Source organism: Pholcus phalangioides, unplaced genomic scaffold, assembly GCF_987345545.1.
Source record: "Pholcus phalangioides strain wild (caught in Gottingen) unplaced genomic scaffold, Ppha-v1.0 ptg000009l_1, whole genome shotgun sequence".
Taxonomy (NCBI): domain Eukaryota; kingdom Metazoa; phylum Arthropoda; class Arachnida; order Araneae; family Pholcidae; genus Pholcus; species Pholcus phalangioides.
The window spans coordinates 983,412-1,009,016 of NW_028301602.1; the positions used below are offsets into that span (position 1 = coordinate 983,412).

At 38.8% G+C, this 25,605-nt stretch overlaps 1 protein-coding gene across 1 annotated transcript in view; it reads left to right on the forward strand.

Annotated features, from left to right (window-relative positions):
- Positions 1 to 25,605, forward strand: part of Pi4KIIIalpha (phosphatidylinositol 4-kinase III alpha) — a 184,750-nt gene that overhangs the window by 133,973 nt on the left and 25,172 nt on the right. The window contains exons 38-39 of the mRNA XM_089237000.1: positions 24,690 to 24,743; positions 24,933 to 25,053. Of these exons, the coding sequence (XP_089093126.1) occupies positions 24,690 to 24,743; positions 24,933 to 25,053 (175 nt within the window). The remainder of the gene's footprint in view (positions 1 to 24,689; positions 24,744 to 24,932; positions 25,054 to 25,605) is intronic.

The window sequence follows — 25,605 nt, forward strand, 5'->3', positions numbered from 1 at the left end:
AAAAAGATTTATTTGATTAATTATTACAAGAGTTGGAAGTGGCTGCCGCTGACGTCATTGCACAGGCTACAACGACGCAAAAACGATTTCTGGAAGCTCTCATAGATACCAAGTATGCTTTTGATGTATGCTTTCCGCAGTGACGACAACATCATCGGATATTGCTGTTGGTGCATTCACTGTGCTAAGCGCCCATTGCCATCTGCTGGACCGGGAGATCGCATACGATCCTAGATTGTAGGTCTCCCGAGGAGTGACGTCATCTTCCTCACGTAGACGTACATGTTTTTCGGCTACGTCACTACTAGTGTGGAGAGTGAAATTTTTCCTAGTATGCAAATAAGCCTAGATGGCGCTTGGAGCACTTTAACTCGTATAAGAAGGCGTAGTTCCTTCTTGGCTGTTTTGTGATTTGTTTGCGCGTGAGCACTGCTGGTATGCTAAGAGTTCTCCATCCTTAGAAGCGATCTGCCAAGTTATTGCTGAGGTCTCTGAAAAATAATGAATTGAACTCTTCCCCCTTCTGTTAGGATCACCTCCACCAGAAGTTGCCCATGCCGAGTTGTCAGATTCTCTTCTCGATCTGCTACGCTGGACTAACCTACCGTTCTGCAACGCTCTTGTTTCTTCATCATCAGATGGACTAAATCTAATATCGGGAGCCTATGCATCCATCGCCACCGACCTACGGACTCGTCGTCGCTGATCGTTCATTGCCACTGACTGGAATTTATACTCGCCGTCGATCGCTCACTTTCGTTGACCGGGATCCTACGAAGGCGTCGCCGATCGTTCTCTGCCAACCGGATTCTACGATCTTGATACCGATCGTTCATCGCCACGTATCGGACCCTACGATCTCGTCGCCGCCGCCGGTCACTCATCGCCGTTGACTGTTCGTCGCTGCTAATCGGGTTCTATGGTTCCATCGTCATCGACCGGACCCTACAGACTCGTTGTCGACTACCCATCTTCACCCAGTGGACCCTACTAACTCATCGTCGCCGATCGCTCAGCTCCGTCGACCGGATGTACGGACTCGTTACTACTTATCGTCAAAAGGACTGATTGTTTGTGGACTTACTTCAACCCCTTCGAATTCCCCCGACTACTGAACTAAAAGGTTAATCACCTTTTTCACAATTCTTTGTTAGGAAACCTAATAAATTATTTGTTCATTGTCAATGTGTCTTTGCCTGTTCACTTGCAGCGACGCATACAAAAACCATTAATGCAATGAAAACGTTGCAACTGCTACACGTGCTTACTACCGCAATAGCGTTAATTTACGTCATCCGCAGAGCGTGATCCTACCCCAGTGCATGCGTTTTGCGACGCTGCTTGCATCGGAATATGGTGAGCGAACACATTTAGCGGTCAACTAACATCCACCTTTTGTCTCCTCTGGACTCAGAGCCTGCATGCGTTTTTCTCACAGACCTGCCAACTCTTCGGATTTTTCATCCTTTCTCCTTCTCTCCGGATTTGTTAAAATTTCTCCGGATTTTCGCAGAAAATTACATTTTACGCGAGCTTTCACGTAGTCGTGACGTCAATGATCATCGTTAGGGAGAACACCCATAGAGGACAGCCGTGGTCATTCCCATTGAGCAACCGTAAAAAGTCTTGGTGACCACATTTAAGCAACTGGCAAAGACGTGACTTTGTTTACATAGCGTTTATCGGCAATCATTTATCAGGGGCATGACCTTGGTTGTCGAAATTCCTGTATAATCGTTATTGTATTCCATTAACAGCTGTGCTGTGAACCAGGCCATTTTATAAGAAATTTGGACTGGTGGGGCACTAGGAAAAAAGGGCACTCGAAGCGGAATAAGTTCCAGTGTGTTCGTACAAATGATATAGCAGGCAAAAATTTCAAATTTTAATAAAAATATTAATAAAATATTAATTAATTATTAATTAATAAGTTATTAATCATTAATTAATTATAATTGTAAATTTTGCTAATGATTAAATTTTTTAAACTTAATACTCTATTAATATTATTAATTAATCAAAATTATTACATTTATTTCACACTGGTATCCAAAGGAACAAAAAACTATTTTTATGATTCACCATCAGTAACAAGTAAAACAAAACAAAAACCAGATTCACTCACCACTGCTATATAAGTTCCATGCCACAAGGAGTGTGGCCAGTTGAGTTATAAGTCCCATTGATTTGAATATTAATGATATGATATACTAGAGAAGAAAATGGAGCAACATTGCATAACATGTGCAAAACAGGGAGGGCGGAGATGTAAAACTTAAAAAAAAAAAATCATAGCAAGAAATCTAGCAGAAGTTTACAGGGCATGTTGCAATCAAAAATTATGCACAATGGGGATAATGACACTTTGTGCTGGCATTGATTCAAACAACATTAAAAAAAACATACGCGAGGTAGAAAATTATTGCATGTACAAATGAAGCAAGGTGAAATTGTATATGCAGAAAAGAAGAATATAACCATTTGCAAAAATATATATATGAAGGTACGCAAAAAATACATTAAACAGGTAAAAAACAAGAGGGTGCGTGGCCTGGTGAGAGAGAAACCGTACTAGTAAACTAACTGAATAAGCATCAAAAGTGAGCTTAATAAGAAATCCTAATACTTCTGCCGAATGTTTTTGGAATTGTTTCATCCATGGATGTTTTGTGGAACCTTTCTTCCATTCTTTCTCCAGTTCATGATGTTCTGTGACTTTCTTGTGGATCTCTAACAGAAGATGTTCAATACTAGTTTCAGTTTTTCTTTAGAATCCGCTCGAATTCCTTCAGCTATGGGTACCATACCATTTCGAGAATGTTTTTTGGCTATGTATTCGTATTCGTGGCATATGTTACACACAACGTAAATACGATTTCGTTTATTTCCCGTTTTTTACAATTCGGTCAAACATGTATTGTTTCTTAGTAGCCATTTCAGATCTAGTTTCATTCCTCTACACCACTCATCTACATCTGATTTTTGCAGCTCCTGCGATACAGTTTGAAGGCAACTAGAAGTAACAGGGGTCGATAAAATTGAAACGCCCGTGTTGGTTGATTGATTCTGTAGATTTTTTGTTCTGATGACGTAGATTTATTTTCGAAAAAATATGAAATTTTTCGGCATTTGGAAGCAGTCTACAAAATCTGCTGATCGATTTTTTTGATATCGTTCGGATAATGACATTATTCTAGTCAGAGCTACCATTCTTTAATCCTGTGAAATGAATTATGTGTTTTATTTTTTCAAAAAGCCCGAAATAATGTTGTGTGTATGGTGAGATTTATATTATCAAGAGAGGCTTATATGTTTACATAATCGCCTAGAATTGGTGTGTTAAATAAGTTATTACAAACTGCAGTACCAGTAGTGACTTGTGGTCATGTTGCAGAGTGGTGAAACTACTTTTTTTCACGAATGAAAAAAAAGATCAAAATGGGAGTAAAAAAATTCTCAAGCTGTTGATAATACGGTAACGGGTACTCTAAACCAGTGGTTCTTAACCCTTTTTGACTCGCGGAGCCCTTTCTGGTATATAATTTCTGAGAAGGAGCTCCTAGGCCTATTTTTCATTCATTCATCAAAGTTACTGATTTAATATTATTGTTCAAAAATACTTATAATTATTTTTTCCGAATTTACTGTTGTTTGTATTTTGCTCGAGCTGCCGTGGAGCCCCTTGGGAGTTCACGCGGAGCCCTAAAAGCTCCGCGGAGCACCGGCTGAGAACCGCTGCTCTAAACAATATTAGTTTTTCGTTTACTTCTTTCTTTGTGGATATTATTACATACACAGAGAAAAATCCTTTTTGATAAAATTTTGCCGGACGTGACAGTTGTAATTGTTAAAAAGAAGTGATAATTATACTCTATTTTAATTTATTCTCCCTCAACCTGTGTCACAATTAAGGGGGAACAAGCGGGTCTAGCTTTCCGGTCACTAGACATGAGAAGGCACGAAATTCGCCCTTTTACTATTCTTTTTTTACAATACACGAGGGAAGTGCCAAAATGCGTGTTTTCCCCAGCTTACAAAGTATTTAGTTGCGGCCCCGCTCTTAACCACTGCTCTCTATTTATGCACATCCCTGCTCTATGTATATGTTACGATAAATATGATAAATCCGCTAAATATGCATAATCACAAACCATTTTGGTAGGTTTGATAAATTTTGTTCATATATATTGCAAGTTTATAACATTTACATATGTCCCCGGAATGTTATAAATGTATAGACCTGCGTATATACGATGGATGGTATTGCGCCTTGTCGGGGAGATAACAGTGGGACTTACCAAGAGAGCATTAGAAACTACGAATACAATATATCAGGGGTTCAAAGTATGGGTTGCGATCCTGTGGCGGGGGGGGGGGGGGGGGAGTCGTAAGATAATTTCCAAAATAAAAACTAAATAAAATATTTAGGTCATATAATAGGTCATTTGAAGGCCCACCAACAATAGATATTGTTAGGGGCCTGCTGCTGCCCTCCCAATAATTTAGGAAAAAAACAATGCAATGTGTCCCCTCTTTTGCGTACGCGATTGAGTCTCGTATATACGGGACGACCAGCAACTTTCAACCCCCCTCCCAATCTTTTCTTCACGTCAGTGCCTCTGCCCATGACGAGTGGTAAAAGTGGTCACAGACAGCTCTGAAGAATTAAATCTTTCAAGTAAAATATGGGGGAGGGGAAATGTGACTATTTTCAAAATGCAACACAGCCCCATCTTAACCTATGGGTCCATGTGAGCATGACCCGGGGTTTCATATCCGTTAGTAGTGAGATCCTTACACAATGAGATCTGGGGGTGCTATGTGAGTATGTAAATATAAGTGAGCTGTAATTCCCAACTAAGTATCGGACCCCAAAACATCACTTTGCCCGATGTTGAGCCGGTCATGCATAATCTCCCCACCCCCCCAAAAAAAATGAAGCTTACTGAACTCTAACCCAGGGTAAGTTCGCTGCATCGCCCAGTTTTGCACAGACTTATTTTTCCCGATACAATTCGGTTCTTGGGAAAGGGATGGTTACCCACCTTCTGGAACCCATGCTTGACCCAAAGTTTCAGAGATCGATCTTATCTATAAAATTTTTGTTCATTATTAATTTAGTTTTTATTAAATTCAATTCAATTAGTGCAAACTGTCTAGCTCTCACACTATTGGATGAGGGTTGGGAGGCCCCGATAAGACGAGAGGAAAATATTGTCCAAAAGGGGCTGAAAGAAGGATGAAAGAGGTATTTTTGCCGGGACAGGGGCGAAAACCAGAGCAAAACTGGCAAAAATTGGTTTCATGGAAACCTGAACAATTTGGATTCAATGTGTATTACATGTAAATGAGACATAGAAATCATTACAACAATCAATTTTATAATCTGACTAGCTGATACCCGGCGACGTTTCCCGCCCCGTAAAAAATGTATATATGTATAGCTTATTAATTATTTCTTAATCGAAAAAAATTCTGCATCAAGTAAGAAAAAATTACTTTTATTTTTAAATATTTTAATTGAAAACTTCAGGCAATTGCTTGTGAATACACAATATTTTTTGTTTTTCCCTCTGGTGTGTAGATGTAAAAATTTTTGGGATTACCAACATGCGAACAGGCGACGAAAAACTGTCCGTGTGGAAAACAGGGCTCATGTAGGTTGATACCTGCCACTGCTAACAACTGGCCTTGCGCTTTGTTGATTGTCATGGCAAAAGTTGAACCAATCGGGAACTATAATCGCTTGAAAGTGAATGGCATTTCTTCAGTGATAATTGGGATACGTGGAATGAAGACGTCTTCTCCTCCAGCACATCCAGTTAGAATCGTTGCTTCAATTATGTAAGTGTGCAATTTCTTCACGCAGAGTCTGTTGTCATTGCAGAGTATCGCTGTCTTCAAATTTCTTAAAAGCATTATAGGTGCTCCGACTTTGAGGGTCAAGTTTTGTGGTGGCACACCCGGAATATCCAAAGAGTTTAGAAATTCTGCAGGATACAGAACTGTCTGCGCTTTGTCTGTGACAGTGTCAACCGATTTGTAAGATGTGGAGTCTTACGGAATAATTTTTAGGATTTTTTCATTGATCTTGTTCACACTGTCATTTTTCGGCGCCAGAATCGCTCTCAGAAAGCCACTCGTGGTTTTGGTCATTTTGTTGAATGTTTGGGAAGACTTTGTCTGCAAGTTCTTGAACTGAATTTAACAACTGGCAAAATCCATTTGGGAACGTAATCGGTCCAGTGCTTGGGTCTACTGGTTGGTCAACTGATGTGAAAATGATAGCAGTACTGAGTCATTTTGCAGTTGAACTCGCATGTTGGTGGATAATGATAACTTTTTAACTTCGTACCAGAGTGTTAACTTTGTGCCAGAGTTCTTTAAATTGAAACTATACCTATACGATGGGCGGTTGATGAGATAAAGGCCGCATTATCACTTACAGGCCACCCTGTATATAGGCTAGCTGAAATACCCGGCGCTTCCCGGGTTTTCTTCAATTACTGGGAGGATTGGAAAAGTGACAAACCGTTATAAAGGTATAAACTGTTATAATAACAGAATTAAAAGTGTGACAAACCATTGTAAAGGCATATATTCCCGTCTGAAACGCATTGTTGGAAACCACGGTAACCAAAGTAAACGTTCCGAAAGTGATTGTTGAGGCCCCAAAACCATTGTTGCCCGGCAGTTTTTTGCCCATTTCGGGCATTTGCCCAGCTCTGAAGAACTTTTAAAGTAGCCTACGGTTCAATCCCGGACCTGTTTGGTATATATGCAAAATCTGGCGACGATCGGTCTAAAACTATAGACTTGTACAAAGAACAGATTGATTACTGATTTGTATAAACTAGATTTGTATAAAAAACATACACTGCTCAAAACAATTAGGGGAGCACATGGTTTTAACAAAATTACGCAAAGATGTATATCGATAAGTAACATAAAATGAATCATCCATAATTTAAAGCCTAGCAGGAAACGGAAGAAGAAAACTTCATATGCAAATCAAAGTTCATGACGTCAAAAACCAGAAAAAGGAGATAAGGGCAGAAATCGGGATGTTGCAGAAACGTCTGTTTTACTGCGGTAACTGTGAAATTCGATTGCGCAGTATTTTTTTTTTGAGACAAGGTGACTTGAGAATGTCTCAACAACGTTATTTACCGGAATCCATGGCATGACGTGTTATAGGCAGACTGGAATCCGGGCAAACACAACGTAGTGTCGCGGACGCTGTTGGAGTCGCCAGAAGTGTTGTTACAAGGCTGTGGAATCGATTCCAAGAAACAGGAAATGTTAGACGTCGACCAGGGCAAGGTCGGCCACGCGCCACTACAGCAACTGATGACCGGTATGTACGGTTAACAGCCCGTCGAAACAGAACAGAGAATGCTACGCAGCTGTAAAGACGGTTGCTCTTGGCAACAGGACGAAGGGTGTCCAGCCAAACAGTACGTAATCGGCTTCATGAGGGAGGGCTCTATGCACGTAGGCCAATGGTCTGCATTCCGTTGACCCCACGCCACCGTGCGGCCCGAAGAAGATGGGCTGCTGAACATCGAGATTGGGAGCAACATGATTGGAGCCAAGTGCTGTTTACAGACGAGTCCCGATTCAGTCTGGAGTGGGACACCCGATGTGTTATGGAGGGACAGGGGCACTCGAAATAACCCCGCATTCGTTCGTGAAAGGTCACAATACAGACGAGCTGGTTGGATGGTATGGGGTGGAATCAGCATAGGCGGACGTACGGACCTGCATATCATTCGGAATGGCACTTTGACGGCCCGAAGGTAAGCAGACGAGATACTGCGACCTCATGCCACCCCTTACGCTGGAGCCATTGGAGATTCCTTTGTTTTCCAGGATGATAATGCCCGACCGCATAGAGCTCGTCTGGTGGAGAACATGCTTGAAGCTGAAACAATACAGCCTATGGAATGGCCAGCGTGCTCTCCTGACCTGAATCCAATCGAGCATGTTTGGGACATGCTCGTACGACGCATTGCTGCGCGACCAAGGCCGCCTGTTACTGTCCGAGACTTGCAGATTGGGGAATACTGTTCCACTCCTCAAGAAGTGCAAAGTCTGATAGATAACCTCATCGCATCCATGGCAAACAGGTGTGCAGCAGTCTTAGCTGTTCGAAGAGACCACACGCGCTATTAAAACTCATGCATCATGTGTAAACAGTACTTTTTTTTTATCGTTTACATGTAACCAAATTGTTGCCCTAAATCATCTTTTCATGTTTTTTCCATATTTTTAAAGAATTAAAGCTTAATTCCAAATTTTTTTACGTCTTTTTTCTGTATTGCGCATTGATACGCGTGTACCATCCATTGTATGCCAATACGTGGCTGTCTCGCACGGTTTTCTTCACTTTTTTGCTTGCTCCCTAATTGTTTTGAGCAGTGTACATACATACATACTTTCACATTTATATATAAGACTAGCTGACACCCGGCGACGTTGCCCGCCCCTTAAAAAATTTATATATGTATAGCTTATTAATTATTTCTTAATCAAAAAAATGCCTGCATCAAGTAAGAAAAAATTACTTTTATTTTTAAATATTTTAATTAAAAACTTGAGGCTATCGCTTGTGGATTCACAATATTCTTTGTTTTTCCATCTGGTGTGTAGATGTACAAATTTTTCGGATTTCCGACACGCGAAGAGGCGGAACATTTGGGAACGTAATCAGTCCAGTGCTTGGGTCTACGGGAATTCTTCCATCGCCAAGTTTGATCAACTGATGTGAAAATGATAGCAGTGCTGAGTCATTGTGCTGTTGAACTCGCATGTTGGTGGATAATGATAATTTTTTAACTTCGTGCCAGAGTGTTGATGATGTGAGGCGAGCATTGAGTTCATCAGCTGGCGTTGAACATTTATATTCCAAGTTTTGTCGTCGTAGTTATTATTTCTCTGTTGTTAGTGACGTCACACGTCCAGCTTGTGCAGCGAATATTATTCAAGCGCCTTTTAAACATTTTTTAAATTGAAACTATACCTTTACAATGGGCTGTTGATGAGATAAAGGCCGCAGTAGCACTTACATGCACCCTGTATATAGGATAGCAGAAATACCCGGCGCTTCCTGGGTTTTCTTCAATTACTGGGAGGATTGGAAAAGTGACAAACCGTTATAAAGGAATAAACTGTTATAATGACAGAATTAAAGGTGTGACAAACCATTATAAAGGCATATATACACGTCTGAAACGCATTGTTGGAAACCACGGTAACTAAAGTAAACGTTCCGAAAGTAATTGTTGAAGCTCCAAAATTATTGTTGCCCGACAGTTTTTCGTCCATTTCGGGCATTTGCCCAGCTCTGACGAACTTTTAAAGTAGCCTACGGTTCAATCCTGGACCTGTTTGGTATATATGCAAAATCTGGCGACGATTGGCCTAAAACTGTAGATTTGTATAAAGAGCATACATACATACTTTCACATTTATATATAAGACTAGCCGATACCCGGCGACGTTGCCCGCCCCGTAAAAAATTTATATATGTATAGCTTATTAATTATTTCTTAATAAAAAAAACATTCATCAAGTAAGCATCAAGTAAGAAAAAATTACTTTTATTTTTAAATATTTTAATTAAAATCTTCAGGCAATCGCTTGTGGATACACAATATTTTTTCTTTTTCCATCTGGTGTGTAGATGTACAAATTTTTGCTATTACCAACACGTGAACAGGTGACGAAAAGGTGTCCGTGTGAAAAACAGGGCTCAAGTAAGTTGATTCCTTGCCACTGCTAATGACTGGCCTTGCGCTTTGTTGATTGTCATGGCAAAACTAAAAGAATCAGAATCACTTGAAAGCGAATGACATTTCTTTAGTGATAATTGGGATGCGTGGAATGAAGATGTCTTCTCCTTTGGCACATCCAGTTAGAATCGTTGCTTCAATGATGCAATTGTGCAATTTCATCGCGCAGAGTCTGGTGCCATTGCAAAGTCTCGGTGTGTCCAAATTTCTTCAAAGCATTATATGTGCTCCGACTTTGAGGGTCAAATTGTGTGGTGGCACACCCGGAATATCCAAAGGAGTTCAGAAATTCTGCAGGATATAGCATTAAATGTCTGTGACAGTGTCAACCGATTTGTAAGATGTGGAGTCTCCTGGAATAATTTTTAGGATTTTTTCATTGATCTTGTTCACACTGTCATTTTTCGGTGCCAGAATCGCTCTCAGAAAGCCACTCGTGGTTTTGGTCATTTTGTTGAATGTTTGGGAAGACTTTGTCTGCAAGTTCTTGAACTGAGTTTAACAACTGGCAAAATCCATTTGGGAACGTAATCGGTCCAGTGCTTGGGTCTACTGGTTGGTCAACTGATGTGAAAATGATAGCAGTGCTGAGTCATTTTTCAGTTGAACTCGCATGTTGATGGATAATGATAATTTTTTAACTTCGTGCCAGAGTGTTGATGATTTGAGGCAAGCTTTGAGTGCATCCGTTGGCGTTGAACATTTTTATTCCCAGTTTTGCCAGCGTAGTTGTTGTTCTCTGTTTTTAGCGACGTCATACGTCCAGCTTGTGCAGCGAATATTATTCAAACGCTTACGCATTTTTTAAATTGAAACTATACCTATACGATGGGCGGTTGATGAGATAAAGGCCGCATTATCACTTTCAGGATTACAAGACAACCTGTATATAGGATAGCAGAAATACCCGGCGCTTCCCGGGTTTTCTGCAATTAAATTGGAAAAGTGACAAACCGTTATAAATGAATAAACTGTTATAATAACAGAATTAAAGGTGTGACAAACCATTGTAAAGGCACATATTCCCGTCTGAAACGCATTGTTGGAAACCACGGTAACCAAAGTAAACGTTCCGAAAGTGATTGTTGAGGCCCCAAAACTATTGTTGCCCGACAGTTTTTCACCCATTTCGGGCATTTGCCCAGCTCTGACGAACTTTTAAAGTAGCCTACGGTTCAATCCCGGTCCTGTTTGGTATATATGAAAAATCTGGCGACGATCGGTCTAAAACTGTAGATTTGTATAAAGAGCATACATACATACATACATACTTTCACATTTATATATAAGACTAGCTGATACCCGGCGACGTTGCCCGCCCCGTAAAAAAATTATATATGTATACCTTGATAATTATTTAATGACTGGCAGCTGGAGTTGAACATTTTTATTCTCAGTTTTGTCACCGTAGTTGTTGTTCTCTGCTATAAGTGACGTCCCATGTCCAGCGAATATTATTCAAACGCCTTTTAAGCATTTTCTAAATTGAAACTATACCTATACTATGGGCGGTTGATGAGATAAAGGCCGCATTATCACTTACAGAACACCCTGTATATAGGCTAGCAGAAATAAACGGCGCTTCCCGGGTTTTCTGCAATGAATGGGAGGATTGGAAAAGAGTGACAAACCGTTATAAAGGAATAAACTGTTATAATAACAGAATTAAAGGTGTGACAAACCATTGTAAAGGGATATATTCACGTCTGAAACGCACTGTTGGAAACCACGGTAACCAAAGTAAACGTTCCGAAAGTGATTGTTGAGGCCCCAAAAACCATTGTTGCCCGGCAGTTTTTCGCCCATTTCGGGCATTTGCCCAGCTCTGACGAAGTTTTAAAGTAGCCTACGGCTCAATCCCGGTCCTGTTTGGTATATATGCAGAATCTGGTGACGATCGGTCTAAAACTGTAGATTTGTATAAAGAGCATACATACATACATACATACATACATACATACATACTTTCACATTTATATATAAGACTAGCTGATACCCGGCGACGTTGCCCGCCCCGTAAAAAATTTATATATGTATAGCTTATTAATTACTTCTTAATCAAAAAAATTTCTGCATCAAGTAAGAAAAAATTACTTTTATTTTTAAATATTTTAATTAAAATCTTCAGGCAATCGCTTGTGGATACACAATATTTTTTCTTTTTCCATCTGGTGTGTAGATGTACAAATTTTTGCTATTACCAACACACGAACAGGTGACGAAAAGGTGTCCGAGGGCTCAAGTAGCTTGATACCTGCCACTGCTAACAACTGGCCTTGCACTTTGTTTATTGTCATGGCAAAAGCTAAACGAATCGGGAACTGTAACCGCTTGAAAGTGAATGGCATTTCTTCGGTGATGAGTGGGATACGTGGAATGAAGACTTCTTTTTCTTTGTAACATCCAGTTAGAATCGTTGCTTCAATGATGTAATTGTGCAATTTCTTCACGCAGAGTCTGTTGGCATAGCAGAGTATCGGTGTCTCCAAATTTCTTAAAAGCATTACAGGTGCTCCGACTTTGAGGGTCAAATTGTGTGGTGGCACACCCGGAATATCCAAAGGAGTTCAAAAATTCTGCAGGATACAGAACTGTCTGCGCTGTGTCTGTGACAGTGTTAACCGATTTGTAAGATGTGGAGTCTCCCGGAATAATTTTTAGGATTTTTCCGTTGATCTTGTTCACACTCATTTTTCGGTGCCAGAATCGCACTCTCACAAAGCCACTCATGGTTTCGGTGATTTTGTTGAATGTTTGGGAAGACTTTGTCTGCAAGTTCTTGAACTGAGTTTATATATATAAGAACTGGCAAAATCCATTTGGGAACGTTATCAGTCCAGTGCTTGGGTCTACGGGAATTCTTCCATTGCCAAGTTTGATCAACTGATGTGAAAACGATAGCAGTGCTGAGTCATTTTGCAGTTGAACTCGCATGTTGGTGGATAATAATAATTTTTTAGCTTCGTGCCAGAGTGTTGATGTCCTAACAAACTCGAGGCGACCACCGATAGACAGAACCTTCACTTCCAACCCATCTCACTAATGGCAGTAAATTGCAATGTAGCAATATGGCCAGAGTTGGTGTTTGGTGAAGTAGAGTGCTGATGATTTGAGGCAAGCATTGAGTTCATCAGCTGGCGTTGAACATTTTTATTCCCTGTTTTATCGTCGTAGTTGTTGTTCTCCGTTGTTAGTGACGTCAGATGTCCAGCTTCTGCAGCGAATATTGTTCAAACTCCTTTTAAGCACTTTTTAAATTGAAACTATATCTCAACGATGGGTGGTTGATGAGATAAAGGCCCACATATGCATACAGGACACCCTGTATGCATGCAAGCAAAAATATCTGGCGCTTCCAGGGTTTTCTTCAATTACTGGGAGTATTGGAAAAGAGCCAAACCATTATAAAGGAATAAACTGTAATGATAGCTGGTCTTTGATGATAGCTAAGCATTGTATGGTTGAGAGGTTATTGCTCCAGAGTTGACGCGCATGAAAGAGGTCTGTGATCTAGAGCTTATCCTAGTTAGTTACGCGTCAGTACATAAAGATTCCACACATTCGCTAGCTGATACCCGGCGACGTTGCCCGCCCTGTAAAAAATTTACATATATATAGCTTATTAATTATTTTTTAATCAAATATTTCTGCATTAAGTAAAAAAAAATTACTTTAATTTTTAAATATTTTAATTAAAAACTTCAGGCAATGCTTGTGGATACACAATATTTTTGTTTGTCCATCTGGTGTGTAGATGTACAAATTTTTGAGATTACCAACACGCGACGTAAAGCTGTCCGTGTGAAAAACAGGGCTCAAGTAGGTTGATACCTGCCACTACTAACGACTGGCCTTGCGCTTTGTTGATTGTCATGGTAAACGAATCGGGAACTAATCGCTTGAAAGTGAATAGCATTTCTTCAGTGATAATTGGGGTATGTGGAATGAAGATGTCTTCTCCTCCAGCACATCCAGTTAGAATCGTTGCTTCAATGATGCAATTGTGCAATTTCTTCACGCAGAGTCTGTTGCCATTGCAGAGTATCGGTATCTCCAAATTTCTTAAAATCATTTTAGGTGCTCCGACTTTGAGAGTCAAGTTGTGTGGTGGCACACCCGGAATATCCAAAGAGTTCAGAAATTCTGCAGGATACAGAACTGTCTGCGCTGTGTCTGTGACAGTGTCAACCGATTTGTAAGATGTGGAGTCTCCCGGAATAATTTTTAGGATTTTTTCGTTGATCTTGTTCACACTGTCATTTTTCGGTGCCAGAATCGCACTCTCACAAAGCCACTCATGGTTTCGGTGATTTTGTTGAATGTTTGGGAAGACTTTGTCTGCAAGTTCTTGAACTGAGTTTATATATATAATAACTGGCAAAATCCATTAGGGAACGTTATCAGTCCAGTGCTTGGGTCTACGGGAATTCTTCCATTGCTAAGTTTGATCAACTGATGTGAAAATGATAGCAGTGCTGAGTCATTTTGCAGTTGAACTCGCATGTTGGTGGATAATGATAATTTTTTAGCTTCGTGCCAGAGTCTTGATGTCCTAACAAACTCGAGGCGACCACCGATAGACAGCACCTTCATTTCGAACCCATCTCACTAATGGCAGTAAATTGCAATGTAGCGATATGGCCAGAGTTGGTGTTTGGTGAAGTAGAGTGCTGATGATTTGAGGCAAGCATTGAGTTAATCAGCTGGCGTTGAACATTTTTATTCCCAGTTTTATCGCCGTAGTTGTTGTTCTCTGTTGTTAGTGACGCCATATGTCCAGCTTCTTTGCAGCGAATATTATTCAAACTCCTTTTAAGCACTTTTTAAATTGAAACTATACCTCAACGATGGGTGGTTTATGAGATAAAGACCACATTAGCACTTACAGGACACTCTGTATACACGCAAGCAAAAATATCTAGCGCTTCCCGGGTTTTCTTCAATTACTGGGAGGACAGGAATTGTGACAAACCGTTATAAATGAATAAACTGTTATGATGCCAGCGTTAAAGGTGTGACAAACCATTCTAAAGGCATATATACACGTCTGAAACGCATTGTTGGAAACCACGGTAACCAAAGTAAACGTTCCGAAAGTGATTGTTGAGGCCCCCAAAACCATTGTTGCCCGACAGTTTTTTGCCCATTTCGGGCATTTGCCCAGCTCTGACGAACTTTTAAAGTAGCCTACGGTTCAATCCCGGACCTGTTTGGTATATATGCAAAATCTGGCGACGATCGGTCTAAAACTGTAGATTTGTATAAAGAGCATACATACATACATACATACATACATACATACATACATACATACTTTCACATTTATATATAAGATGTAAAATACATACACAAATAAATAGAGATACAGTCGGTGCTCGTTATAATGACCCAACGCACAATATAGCGATCATTCCATTACAATGACCTAGGAAAAGTCCCCACACCGTAGCCCTGGGGCCAGTCAATTCTCATCATTTTTTGGATTTTTTACGCAATAAATAAATTATAGAAGGACCCGTCCGGGATGATGGTCGTTGTAACAATATACAATTCTTTTCCATTTATTTTTTTAATGATCCTAGACATGAATATATAAATGATGTGGGAAGTATCGATTTGTTTTATGCATGGCAAAACCCTATTTTTATCAGGACTTTTTTACTCTAGTTTTTCCTGCTATGGCAAAAACTTACCAACCCTAAAAATTATTGTTAAACCAAAATTTGAGTTCAAACTGTCATTTTCATAATAAATATAAAAATAAATGCATAACAATGCCTTGGATGCATACGGGGGGAAAATAATCTGATTTTTTTTTTACAGTTTTTACCGAAGTTTTTCCCATCTATGGCATAAACTTGCCAACCCTGATACAGTGAAATTTTGAGATAATGATGCTCTGTGGATCAAGAAAAAAAAAATTGTAAAGGGATTTATTGTTATATATCGGACATCGTTACAATGAGGTTCCACCGTTCAGTAATACCCAGACTTACACTACCATTCAGGGGCGTAGCCAGAAATTTCATTTGGGGGGCCACTTTCATTTCGGGGGGGGGGGCCAAAGTTATAGAACAATAGATTTGGCCATCTTTTTCCTTTTCTTCGGTCATTTTCTCACATTTCGGAGGGGACCAGACCCCCAAGTCCCCCTCCCCTTTCGCTACGCCCTTGATACCACTAGTTGCGCAGTTTTAGAGTTATGCGATTTGCAGTGAAAAATTTTAATTTCTGAGATTCAAGAATAATCACTGGATTACTGCTGAATTAGTGCAAATCATTAAATAATAAAATCAAATTATCTTAATCGAAAACAACTAGAAACCGGACTTAAGCAACCAGAATTAATTTTAATTATTATTTGGATGACCATACGTCCAGTGACGGATTAAAGTCGGCTCCAGGTGCAAAAGAAAATATTGGGCCCCCTTAAATTAGAAAAAGTGTGAAGTTTTGGTTTTTCGAGGTGCTTTAGAAGTCGGGGCCCCGGGTGCGCGCTCGGTGCGTCCGCCGTTAATTCTGCCTCTGGAACATTCCTGTATTTTCACGTGATTTAATAATAGGCTACTAGTGCACAAGAAATTTTTCGAAAAGAACTTGACAAACAACTAGCAACTAGATGGGTTTTTTACTTCCAAATGGCCAAGAAAAAGGCCGGATCTAGTTGGAAAATTACTAAGTTGTCAACACTGTTCTAGCTTGAGCTGGCACTAAAAAAACACATCGAACACTTAAACTTTAGAATGGAAAATGAAAACAAGAAAGTATTTTACCTTTTTTCCGATGTCAAAATGTAGATGTTGATTTCTATCCTTTTTCAATGATAACACGACAGCAATACAAAATGCACAAAACAAGAGATGCAAAACAAATACTCAATTTTAAAAAAATCTGAACAAAAAGTAATTTTACACGAGTCTGCATTTGCAAATAATAAATTCTCAACATGAAATTCCCGGTTATAATCATTTCAAATTTCATCTTTTGTAACACAGATCCTTTTAAAAAGGCGTTGACATATGATACCCCAGGTCGTGATTGGTATTTTTTTTATGGTTTGTTATTACTGTGTGGCCTGCTTGAGTGACCATTGGCTAGCTTCATCACAAAGAGGTACTGTCACCAACACATCCACCAAAGACAGACCCATGCCATTCTCTCCTTCCCCACCCCGGGAGGCCAGATTGGAGATTCAATAGTAGCGGAGTCACTCTTCTAGTATTGTATATTCACATATAGTGGGGTTCAGTATACACAGAAACACTCATAAAACCACAGTACAGTGGAACACTCGTTTATACGACTCTCATTCATGCGACTTTTACTTACTCATTTATGCATGTTTGGCTTCGGCCGCAGTTCATTCCTATACATTTGAATATTAAACTATTTAATTCATTAGACGCACAACATCAATTACACGGTGTGTTCATTTCGACTTGAACCCCGAAACTCCGTAAAAACTTTTTTTTCGTCAATAGGATTTCAATTTTTTTGTAAGCAGCAAAAGACATCACTGAAATTAATATTTTTACGAATATTATCGCCAGAAAAAGCCATAATTTTTAGTATGATTGCAAACGGATACATCAAAATTTAGCAATCTGATGACCTCTTTAAAATGATTTGTTTATTGTATGTTTTCGAGAACTCTGCAAACACGGCGAGCTATAAACAAAATAATTTACATTTTTCGAATTGCAACTATATTAGATGTACAGACAATACTTCTTGTTCACATACTACATGTTCCTTCCGAGTTTTTTCATTGTGTTAGTGCTTCGTTTCCCAGCGTTATTCCTGGAGCATTTGCAACTGGTCTGCTGGTGAGAAACATTTGCAATATATCAGTTCGTTTTTTAATTTCCAGTAGAATTTCCTTTGGTTGTGGTATCTTGTATGCTAGCTGGCTACGTGGAATCATCTGTTCTTAATTTCTAAAGAAAGAAAAGCCCCCCCCCCCCCCACGCTTTCTCTTGAACGTGAAATTAAAATTTTGACAAAAAATCTGGATGTATGAAGAATGAAGCTTGTGAAGAAATTAAATATGCCGAGTTACTTTTGGAGACTGTTGCAAAAAAATATATATGATAAAAATTGTAAAATAATCTTAAGAATCCTGAAGAGAGAAAGATGGATTAAAGAGGCAAAGAGCCATATTGGATTAAATTTATCAAAAAATCGCAATCTCATGACCTTTCTTTGTTTTCTTCATACTCAGATAACTTTTAAGCATAATCCGAAAGTTAAATAAAAATTAATTTCTGAGAATTTGGGAGAGTTACGGCTAAATAAAAACTATGTCGTGATTCGGTGTCTCGAAAGTCGTATAAACGGGGTTCTCTCTCTCTCCACTGTATTTATTTTATATATATTTTCTTCATTCCCCCTCTCTTCAGATCTGGAGACCACCCAATGTCCGAATTTGACTGGTCTTGTGCTACCACACTGATGTTTATCTATCTATATTGCTCTAAAATAGAATGTTTTAACCCGGGCATCTGATGACAACCCAGTAAGTTTAGATCCTTTCTACTCCCAGGGTTATATAACTAAATCGTTTCACTTTAATGAGCATCAAAAAATTAAAAAAAAAACCAATGAATGGTCATATCCTTGGCCTCTGCCATCCCCCATCTGTTCTCTTTTTATGAGAGCAAAAGACCTATTCCAGAGAAGTCAGTGCCTGGAAAACTTATCTTGTCAATTGAACTTTCCTTTTTCTTTTTGAAAAAAAAAAGACCAGCCATAAAACATCCATCTCACAAATGATGGAATCTTTTTGTGCAAGCTTTTTTCTTTGATTCCCTTCATATTCGTTTGAAGCTGAAGCTGCTTCAGGAAAACAAGAAAAGCGCTTCGCCCCACCAGTGGTCATTTTTTATCTTCACTGGTGGGGCAAATAGAAAGGCTAGTGGGGCAAAATCCCCTCCAGTTAACATAAAAGGCCTGCTGTGAACACAAGTTTTTCGTCAGCTGCTTTGTATTTTGAAGTTTTTAATTGTTTCCTCTGATTAAATATGCCTTCAGAAAGGAAATATAAAACTTTAAGCTATATAAAGCTAAACATAAAGCTTTTAAGAGTTCATATACCCAATATTATCAATCACTGATGGCATCCACGAAAAGAAACTTGTTTTATGAACAACATATGTAGTCTCTATATGATTTTTTTATTCTGCATGGAAAGACTGACATGGAATTATATTCTGCTCGGGGGGGGGGCAGGCAATGCAGAACCTGTCTTTGGGGAGGGGGGAATACAACTTTTTCTTAATTGATGGAAAAAAAAATTGTGAATTTTTTTTCATTGAGTCTATGAGTGCCGGGGGGGGGGGGGAAGGTCCCCACTTTTGGGAGAATCTCAGAATTTCTGGATTCCAAAAGTGGCACGTCTGTTCTCAATTTTCACCCTCTCAACATGGTTTACGACACCATGTTCCATTGTAATTCTTGTTTCAATGGCTACTAAGGACCCTCTGAGTTTGTTGGCCCATTAACAGAACATCCTGTATAGTGCAACTTACATGAAAATTCCAGCTGAATACCATGAAAGTTCAGAAAAATATGTGCAATATTGTGTGAGCTGTAATTTTTTAGAAACTTGTTGAAAGTAACTTAATGATAAGGGACCTTCCACAAATATAAATTAAGGAGTTTTCCATATTTCAATTATTTGCTTATTTCAAGAATAATTTATTTTTATCAGAAAACACCGTTGCCGGGGGATTACCGAAGGATTATCCGTCACGTCAGTGCGCCATTTTGTGTCTTTCTTTGTGTTTTTCTTCGTTCTCGTGAGTTTTACTTAGTGTGTTGTTTATTTTTGGGTCATATTCTGCAGTGTTTTTTTTTTTTTCTAGCGCACGTTGGATTGCGAGATAAGTGGGTTTTTTTTACTGTATTGCTCTCAATTTTTTTAAATTTTCGTTGTGTATTTTCGATCGACTTAAATTTATTTTTCTCATTCGCATTTCATTTTCATTGTTTTTTCGCCAGGTTTTTGTTTTCTCGCTTCTCTGATCTAAATTCGTAGGTTTTTGGACGTTAGTGTTAGCGAACAGTGTATACTTTTTCCCCGGGTACTCTCAATAACTTTGTTTTTCCTTCCATTTGGGCCTATTGTTGTAGTGTTAGTGATTTGAGATATTTAGCTAATTCTAATAAGTATAAATTGTACTTCGTAGCTTAATACTTTTTTTAGAGGGTGTTGTATTCTTTATATACATATTTATTTTATTCTTCGTGATTTAGTGCTGAGCATATCTTCGTATAATCTCTTACGTATATTTTGCATAGTAATGTATTTTACATTATTTTAATTTCCAGTTAACGTTTCTCATTTTCCTATTTTTAAGTATTATTATTATCTAGCTTTAGCAATAGTGTTAGTATGCCTCGACCTCGACTAGTGTTGTGTAGAGCTTGCGACGGGAGGTTTCCCTGGTCTAGGGGTATAGTAGCTGATAGTTTCAATTGTAAAGGGTGCTTGGATAGGAAAAGGCTGGAACTCGAGGTCGAAGCTTTACGGGAAAAAGTTAGGGTGCTAGAGGGCCCGGTTATAACGGAGCCTCTGGTCGTCGAGCCACCTGTTGATGAAGAAGCAATCTCCACGAACAACGACAGTTTAGAGGGCGAATGGGTGGTTGTGGATGAGGTAGAGGGGGATAGTGATAGGGGTTTTATCATCGGCGATTCTATGATTAGGGAACTTGGGAACCGGGTTTGTAGGGATTTTCTGGGTTTCGAGCGCTGTTGTCTTCCTGGGGGGAAGATTCAATTACCCAGGTATTGATTGGGAGAACCTTTCATCTGGAAATCAGTATGAAAGAGACTTTCTTAAGTTGGTGCTCGAAAATTTTTTGTATCAGCATGTATCAGAAGCCACTAAGGGTACTGCTATTTTGGATTTAGTTCTTACTAGTTCTGAGGATCTAGTTGAACATGTTTCAGTGGGGGAAGAGTTTTCTTCCAGTGATCATCGTATCGTCAGATTTCACTGTAACTTTTCCTCGGGTAAGGTTGATAACAAAAGACTGGTTCCTTGTTTTCGGAGAACTAACTTCAATGTTTTGAGAGGAAGGTTAGCGGAAGTTTTCAAAGACCGGTTAAAATAAGTAGGGGTGGTAAGTCAATGGGTAGAATTTAGTACGAAGCTGTCTTCTGTTTTGCACGACGTCATACCCTTTGTTCGAAAAAAGCGTTTTTGTACATCGCACCCTCTATGGTTCACGGATAGTGTGCAGAACCTTTATCTTGAAAAGAAAAGAGCATTCAGAGAGTATAAAAGTGGACGAGGTGACCTATCATTGTTTACTGATAAAAGAAGAGTGTTGAAGAAAGCGATAAGGGATAGTAAAAAGTAAGTTGAATCTAGGTTGGCAGATAAAATTGGCTCTGACCCAAAATCATTTTTTCGATACGTCAATAATGGATGTAAGGGGACAGTTGGCCCCCTCTCAATAGGAGGCTCTAGGGTAGAGAGCAATGTAGGCATGTGTAGTGCTTTCAATGACTTTTTCGCATCGGTTTTTAATGGAGATAATGATATTCGATATACGGGTGTTGCATGGGGTAATAAAACCCTCAACGATATTCAAGTAGAAGACGTGGAGGTCCTAAATCTTCTAATAAATGTATGTGCAAGCAAAGCACCAGGACCAGATGATGTCTATCCCAGGGTTCTCAGGGAATGTGCTAATGAATTGTTGGGGCCAGTCGCACAGATATACAGGAGTAGTGTTGCTGAGGGTATCGTCCCAAGAGATTGGAAACTGGCTAACGTTGTTCCAATATTTAAGAAGGGTAGTAGAGAAGCTGTGTCCAATTATCGTCCAGTGAGTTTGATGAGCTCCCTCTCGAAAATTTTGGAAATTATCATCAAAAGGCAGTTTGTGAAGTGGATAGACGAGAATAATGTATTGTCGGATAATCAGCATGGGTTCAGGAAGGGGAAGTCATGTGTAACTAACCTCCTTTGCTTCTATGATTACGTGACTAAGGCTTTGGGTAAGAGCAAAAATGTCGACGTTGTTTACCTTGATTTCCAGAAGGCATTCGATTGGGTCCAACATGGCAAACTCCTGAAACGTTTACACGAGATTGGAATAGGGGGCAACTTGTTGAATTGGATAGAATCGTGGTTAAGAGATAGGTCGCAACGAGTTATGGTGAACGGGGAATTCTCTGGTTGGACAGACATCACAAGTGGAGTTCCTCAGGGAAGCGTCCTTGGCCCCCATACTTTTTTCAATTTTTATCGACAAACTCGATCAGGTTATCGATGGGATTACTAGCAAATTCGCAGATGATGTGAAGCTAATGGGGGTAATCGCGAATGAAAGCGATAGGGAGTTGCTGCAGAGCAACTTAAACAGGATTGCAGCATGGGCAAATGAATGGAGCATGACGTTTAGCGTAGATAAGTGCATGGTCGCTCATTTTGGTTCGAACAACCCACAGTTCTCTTACGAATTGAATGGTGTCACTATCCCGGATGCAAATAGGGTCACCGATTTGGGAATTCTCATTGACGAGCGACTTTGGTTTTCTGAACATTGTTGAGCGGTGGTCAAAAAAGCAAATAGAATGCTTGGTCTCATTTTCAAAAAGGTCTCTTCGCGTTCTCCTAAAGTCATTCTTCCGCTTTTTCGATGCTTAGTTTGTCCTGGACTGGAGTATGCTGTAAGGTTTTGGAGACCATACCTACAGAGGGACATAGACTTGGTTGAAGGGGTGCAAAGAAGAGCTACGCGTGTCCTTATTGGCACACAGGACTTGAGTTATGAAGAGAGACTTCATTTTTTGAATATGTTTACATTGGATGAACGCAGGTGTCGAAGAGATATGATGGAAGTGTTCAAAATTTTCAATGGGATGGATCATGAACTTTTTGTACACCGCCAATCGACTGCTTTTACAAGGGGACACCAGTATCGATTTGTGAAGGCCAATGCAGGGCTATGGTGTTGCAGGGAATTTTTCTCTAATAGGGTTGTTGATAAATGGAATAGCTTACCCCGGAGGTAGTAAATTGTAACGCAATTGACACGTTTAAAAAGAAATACGATAAACATGTTAGGGTAAATCGAGAAGCTATCCATTCTTAGAATAAGACAACCATAAGTGTTCTTTATGGGCGTTGTATAATATTTTATCATGTATATATATTGTTTATAATTTGTGTTAATTGCATTTTTAATTGGGTTGCTGTATTTTTGAAATATATGACAACCATATTTTTATGGGCATCTTTTTATCAGCCACCTCGTTGGGCATTTTGTCTGTTGTGGCGTTGTATTTGTATTCGTATAAACCCACAGCATTATGCAAATGAGCAAAGACGAGTCTGCTGCTATGTAAGAGAAGTGTTTTATAGCATGTGTATGTTTTCAAAATAAACAAACTAAGGTCAAAATGAAATACAGTCAAACCTCGTTAATGAGTCACTCTTGGTAGCGCAAAAATATGACTTAGCAAGCAGAGTGACTCGTTAAGCGGAGTAAGACATAGCTGTTCCAATTCCTGCCTGAGGATAATTAAGACTTCCAAAAAATGACCTGGTAAGCGGAGTGACTGGTTAACTGAGTGATGCACTAACGAGGTTTGACTGTAACAGCAAATAATCGTATACCAATTTATGGTAAATCCCTTATTATTCAGGTATTATCCGCATTTTTTAAAATTACAGTGTACAATACCGCATGTCTTTCGTAATTTCCGCATAAGCTGCATTATATCTGGCAATCAAACTATGAAAAATAAAATTTATACTTCTTGCACATGCACACTTAACCATGTGCATTTAAAATACTCGTATCTCATTGAATAATGATTTGTTGCTTTTTAAATTTTTAATTTTCGGCACAGTATGTGGTTCAAAATGCAGCATGTTATAAGCAAAAATCATGCGATGAAAATTTTAATTTTTATAGAAAGCATTTTTATAATTTCATGAATATATGTACTATTCTCACGAAAATCCGTAGAAATATTGCACAAAGTTAGTACAATATATTTTTTAAAGTTGCAAGTCATTTACACCTTTTCCTCATACAGCGTTGATCGAAAACATTTTTATTTAATTTTTTGTCAGTCCCCTAAGTGCACTCATGACTAAATTTTCACTAGAAATGGTGAGTGTCGATATAAGGTATATATGACCAAAATTTCAGAATGATTCACCCAGTATTTTTTAAGAAATCTGAGGAAAATGTCTAAACTCCAAAAAGGGGAGACTTAGAAATATATTGTATATACACACAGAAACAGAGTTCCTGGCATGCAAAAATTTGTTAGAAATTCTTCAGAGGAATGAATGTTCATTGGGTGCATATGCTGTTTAGTAGCTGTAGTATCTACCATTAAGAAGTAAATTTCTGTGTTGTATAGTCAAACCTACAACAGTAAAATCTTTAATCTTTACACTTCACTCATAGTTCGAAAAATAGGAGGCAGATAGCAGCACTATAATAAACATTACACATAAACAAGCTTCACATTAGGTTTACACCATGGACACGCGCATTCCAACATGTACCAATTCGTTAGAAGTTCCGCAGAGGAATATGGACGAGGTGCATGTGTGGTTTAGTAGTAGTCAAACCTTGTTATTATTGACTCTGATTTAACACATCTTGTAGAAGTACCTATTCATGTTAATCTCAATCTTATATATAATGTGGTTTTTTTCGATTCACAATGAATAAGTCTTATATGATTTGTTAAATCACGGTTTGGCTGTATATCAGTTGTTCCTATTTTTATGTTAATTTCTCAATTAGAATTATAATCTTTTAGTAAGTATATGTAAGTAAGTAATGGAAGAAATGAAGTTCCTTTGATGAAAATTTAATGCACCCTTAATTATGGTGATTTCCTCTTTATATAATGCAGGATGTCATTCTGTTTTATATTCCTCAACTCGTTCAAGCCGTGCGATATGACACTGTAAGTTATATTTTGTTAGAAATTCTTTAATTGATATCACCTTCATGTTGCTAAAATGTTTTTCTTATTGTTTACGTGCATGTAAATTGAATATTAATTTTAAAATGTTTGATTTTTCATTATTTCGGTTTTTCTCTTTTTTTTAATTTTCATTTTCCTTCTTTCATTTTTTTTTCCCTTCCCATTCAGATGGGCTATGTAACAGAATTCATCAAGAATGGAGCTAAGAAGTCTCAGCTTCTTGCTCACCAGCTCATCTGGAACATGAAAACGAATATGTTTCTGGATGAAGAAGCCACCATGCAAGATCGTAAGAATATTTGCGAGTTGCCTGTATTGGTGTATAGTTATTGTAAAAGGGAGGTGTTTGGACTTTTACAACCTCTATTAAATACAATGTGAAGGGAGAGCTGTATTGTAAATCTTGGCATACATTTTTTAAAATATATTTTATGCTTCTGAATACAAGGTACCATAGCCCTACAACATTACATACATGGATGATGTTGATTCATTCGCTTTGTTTTTTGGCCTGATAAAAAAAAAATACTTAGAAGTTTCAGCTATGTTAATTTGGCATTATTTCCAAACAATTAATATTGTCCTTTCACTGGACCATTTCTACAGTATTTTACCTGACTTTGATTCCCCCAACCCCAATAGTCCTTATTAGTACTTTATCTACCTTATTAGTACTTTAAACTTGTAGCTCTGCTTATCCATTTTTTATGGGCATCTTTTTTCAGTCACTTCGTTGGGAAATTTGCCTGTTGTGGCCTTGGTGTTTGTATTTGTATTTCTCTTGTCTATAAAACTCAGCATCGCAAAATGTTTTTGAATATTTCAGTTTTGTTGGCTGCTT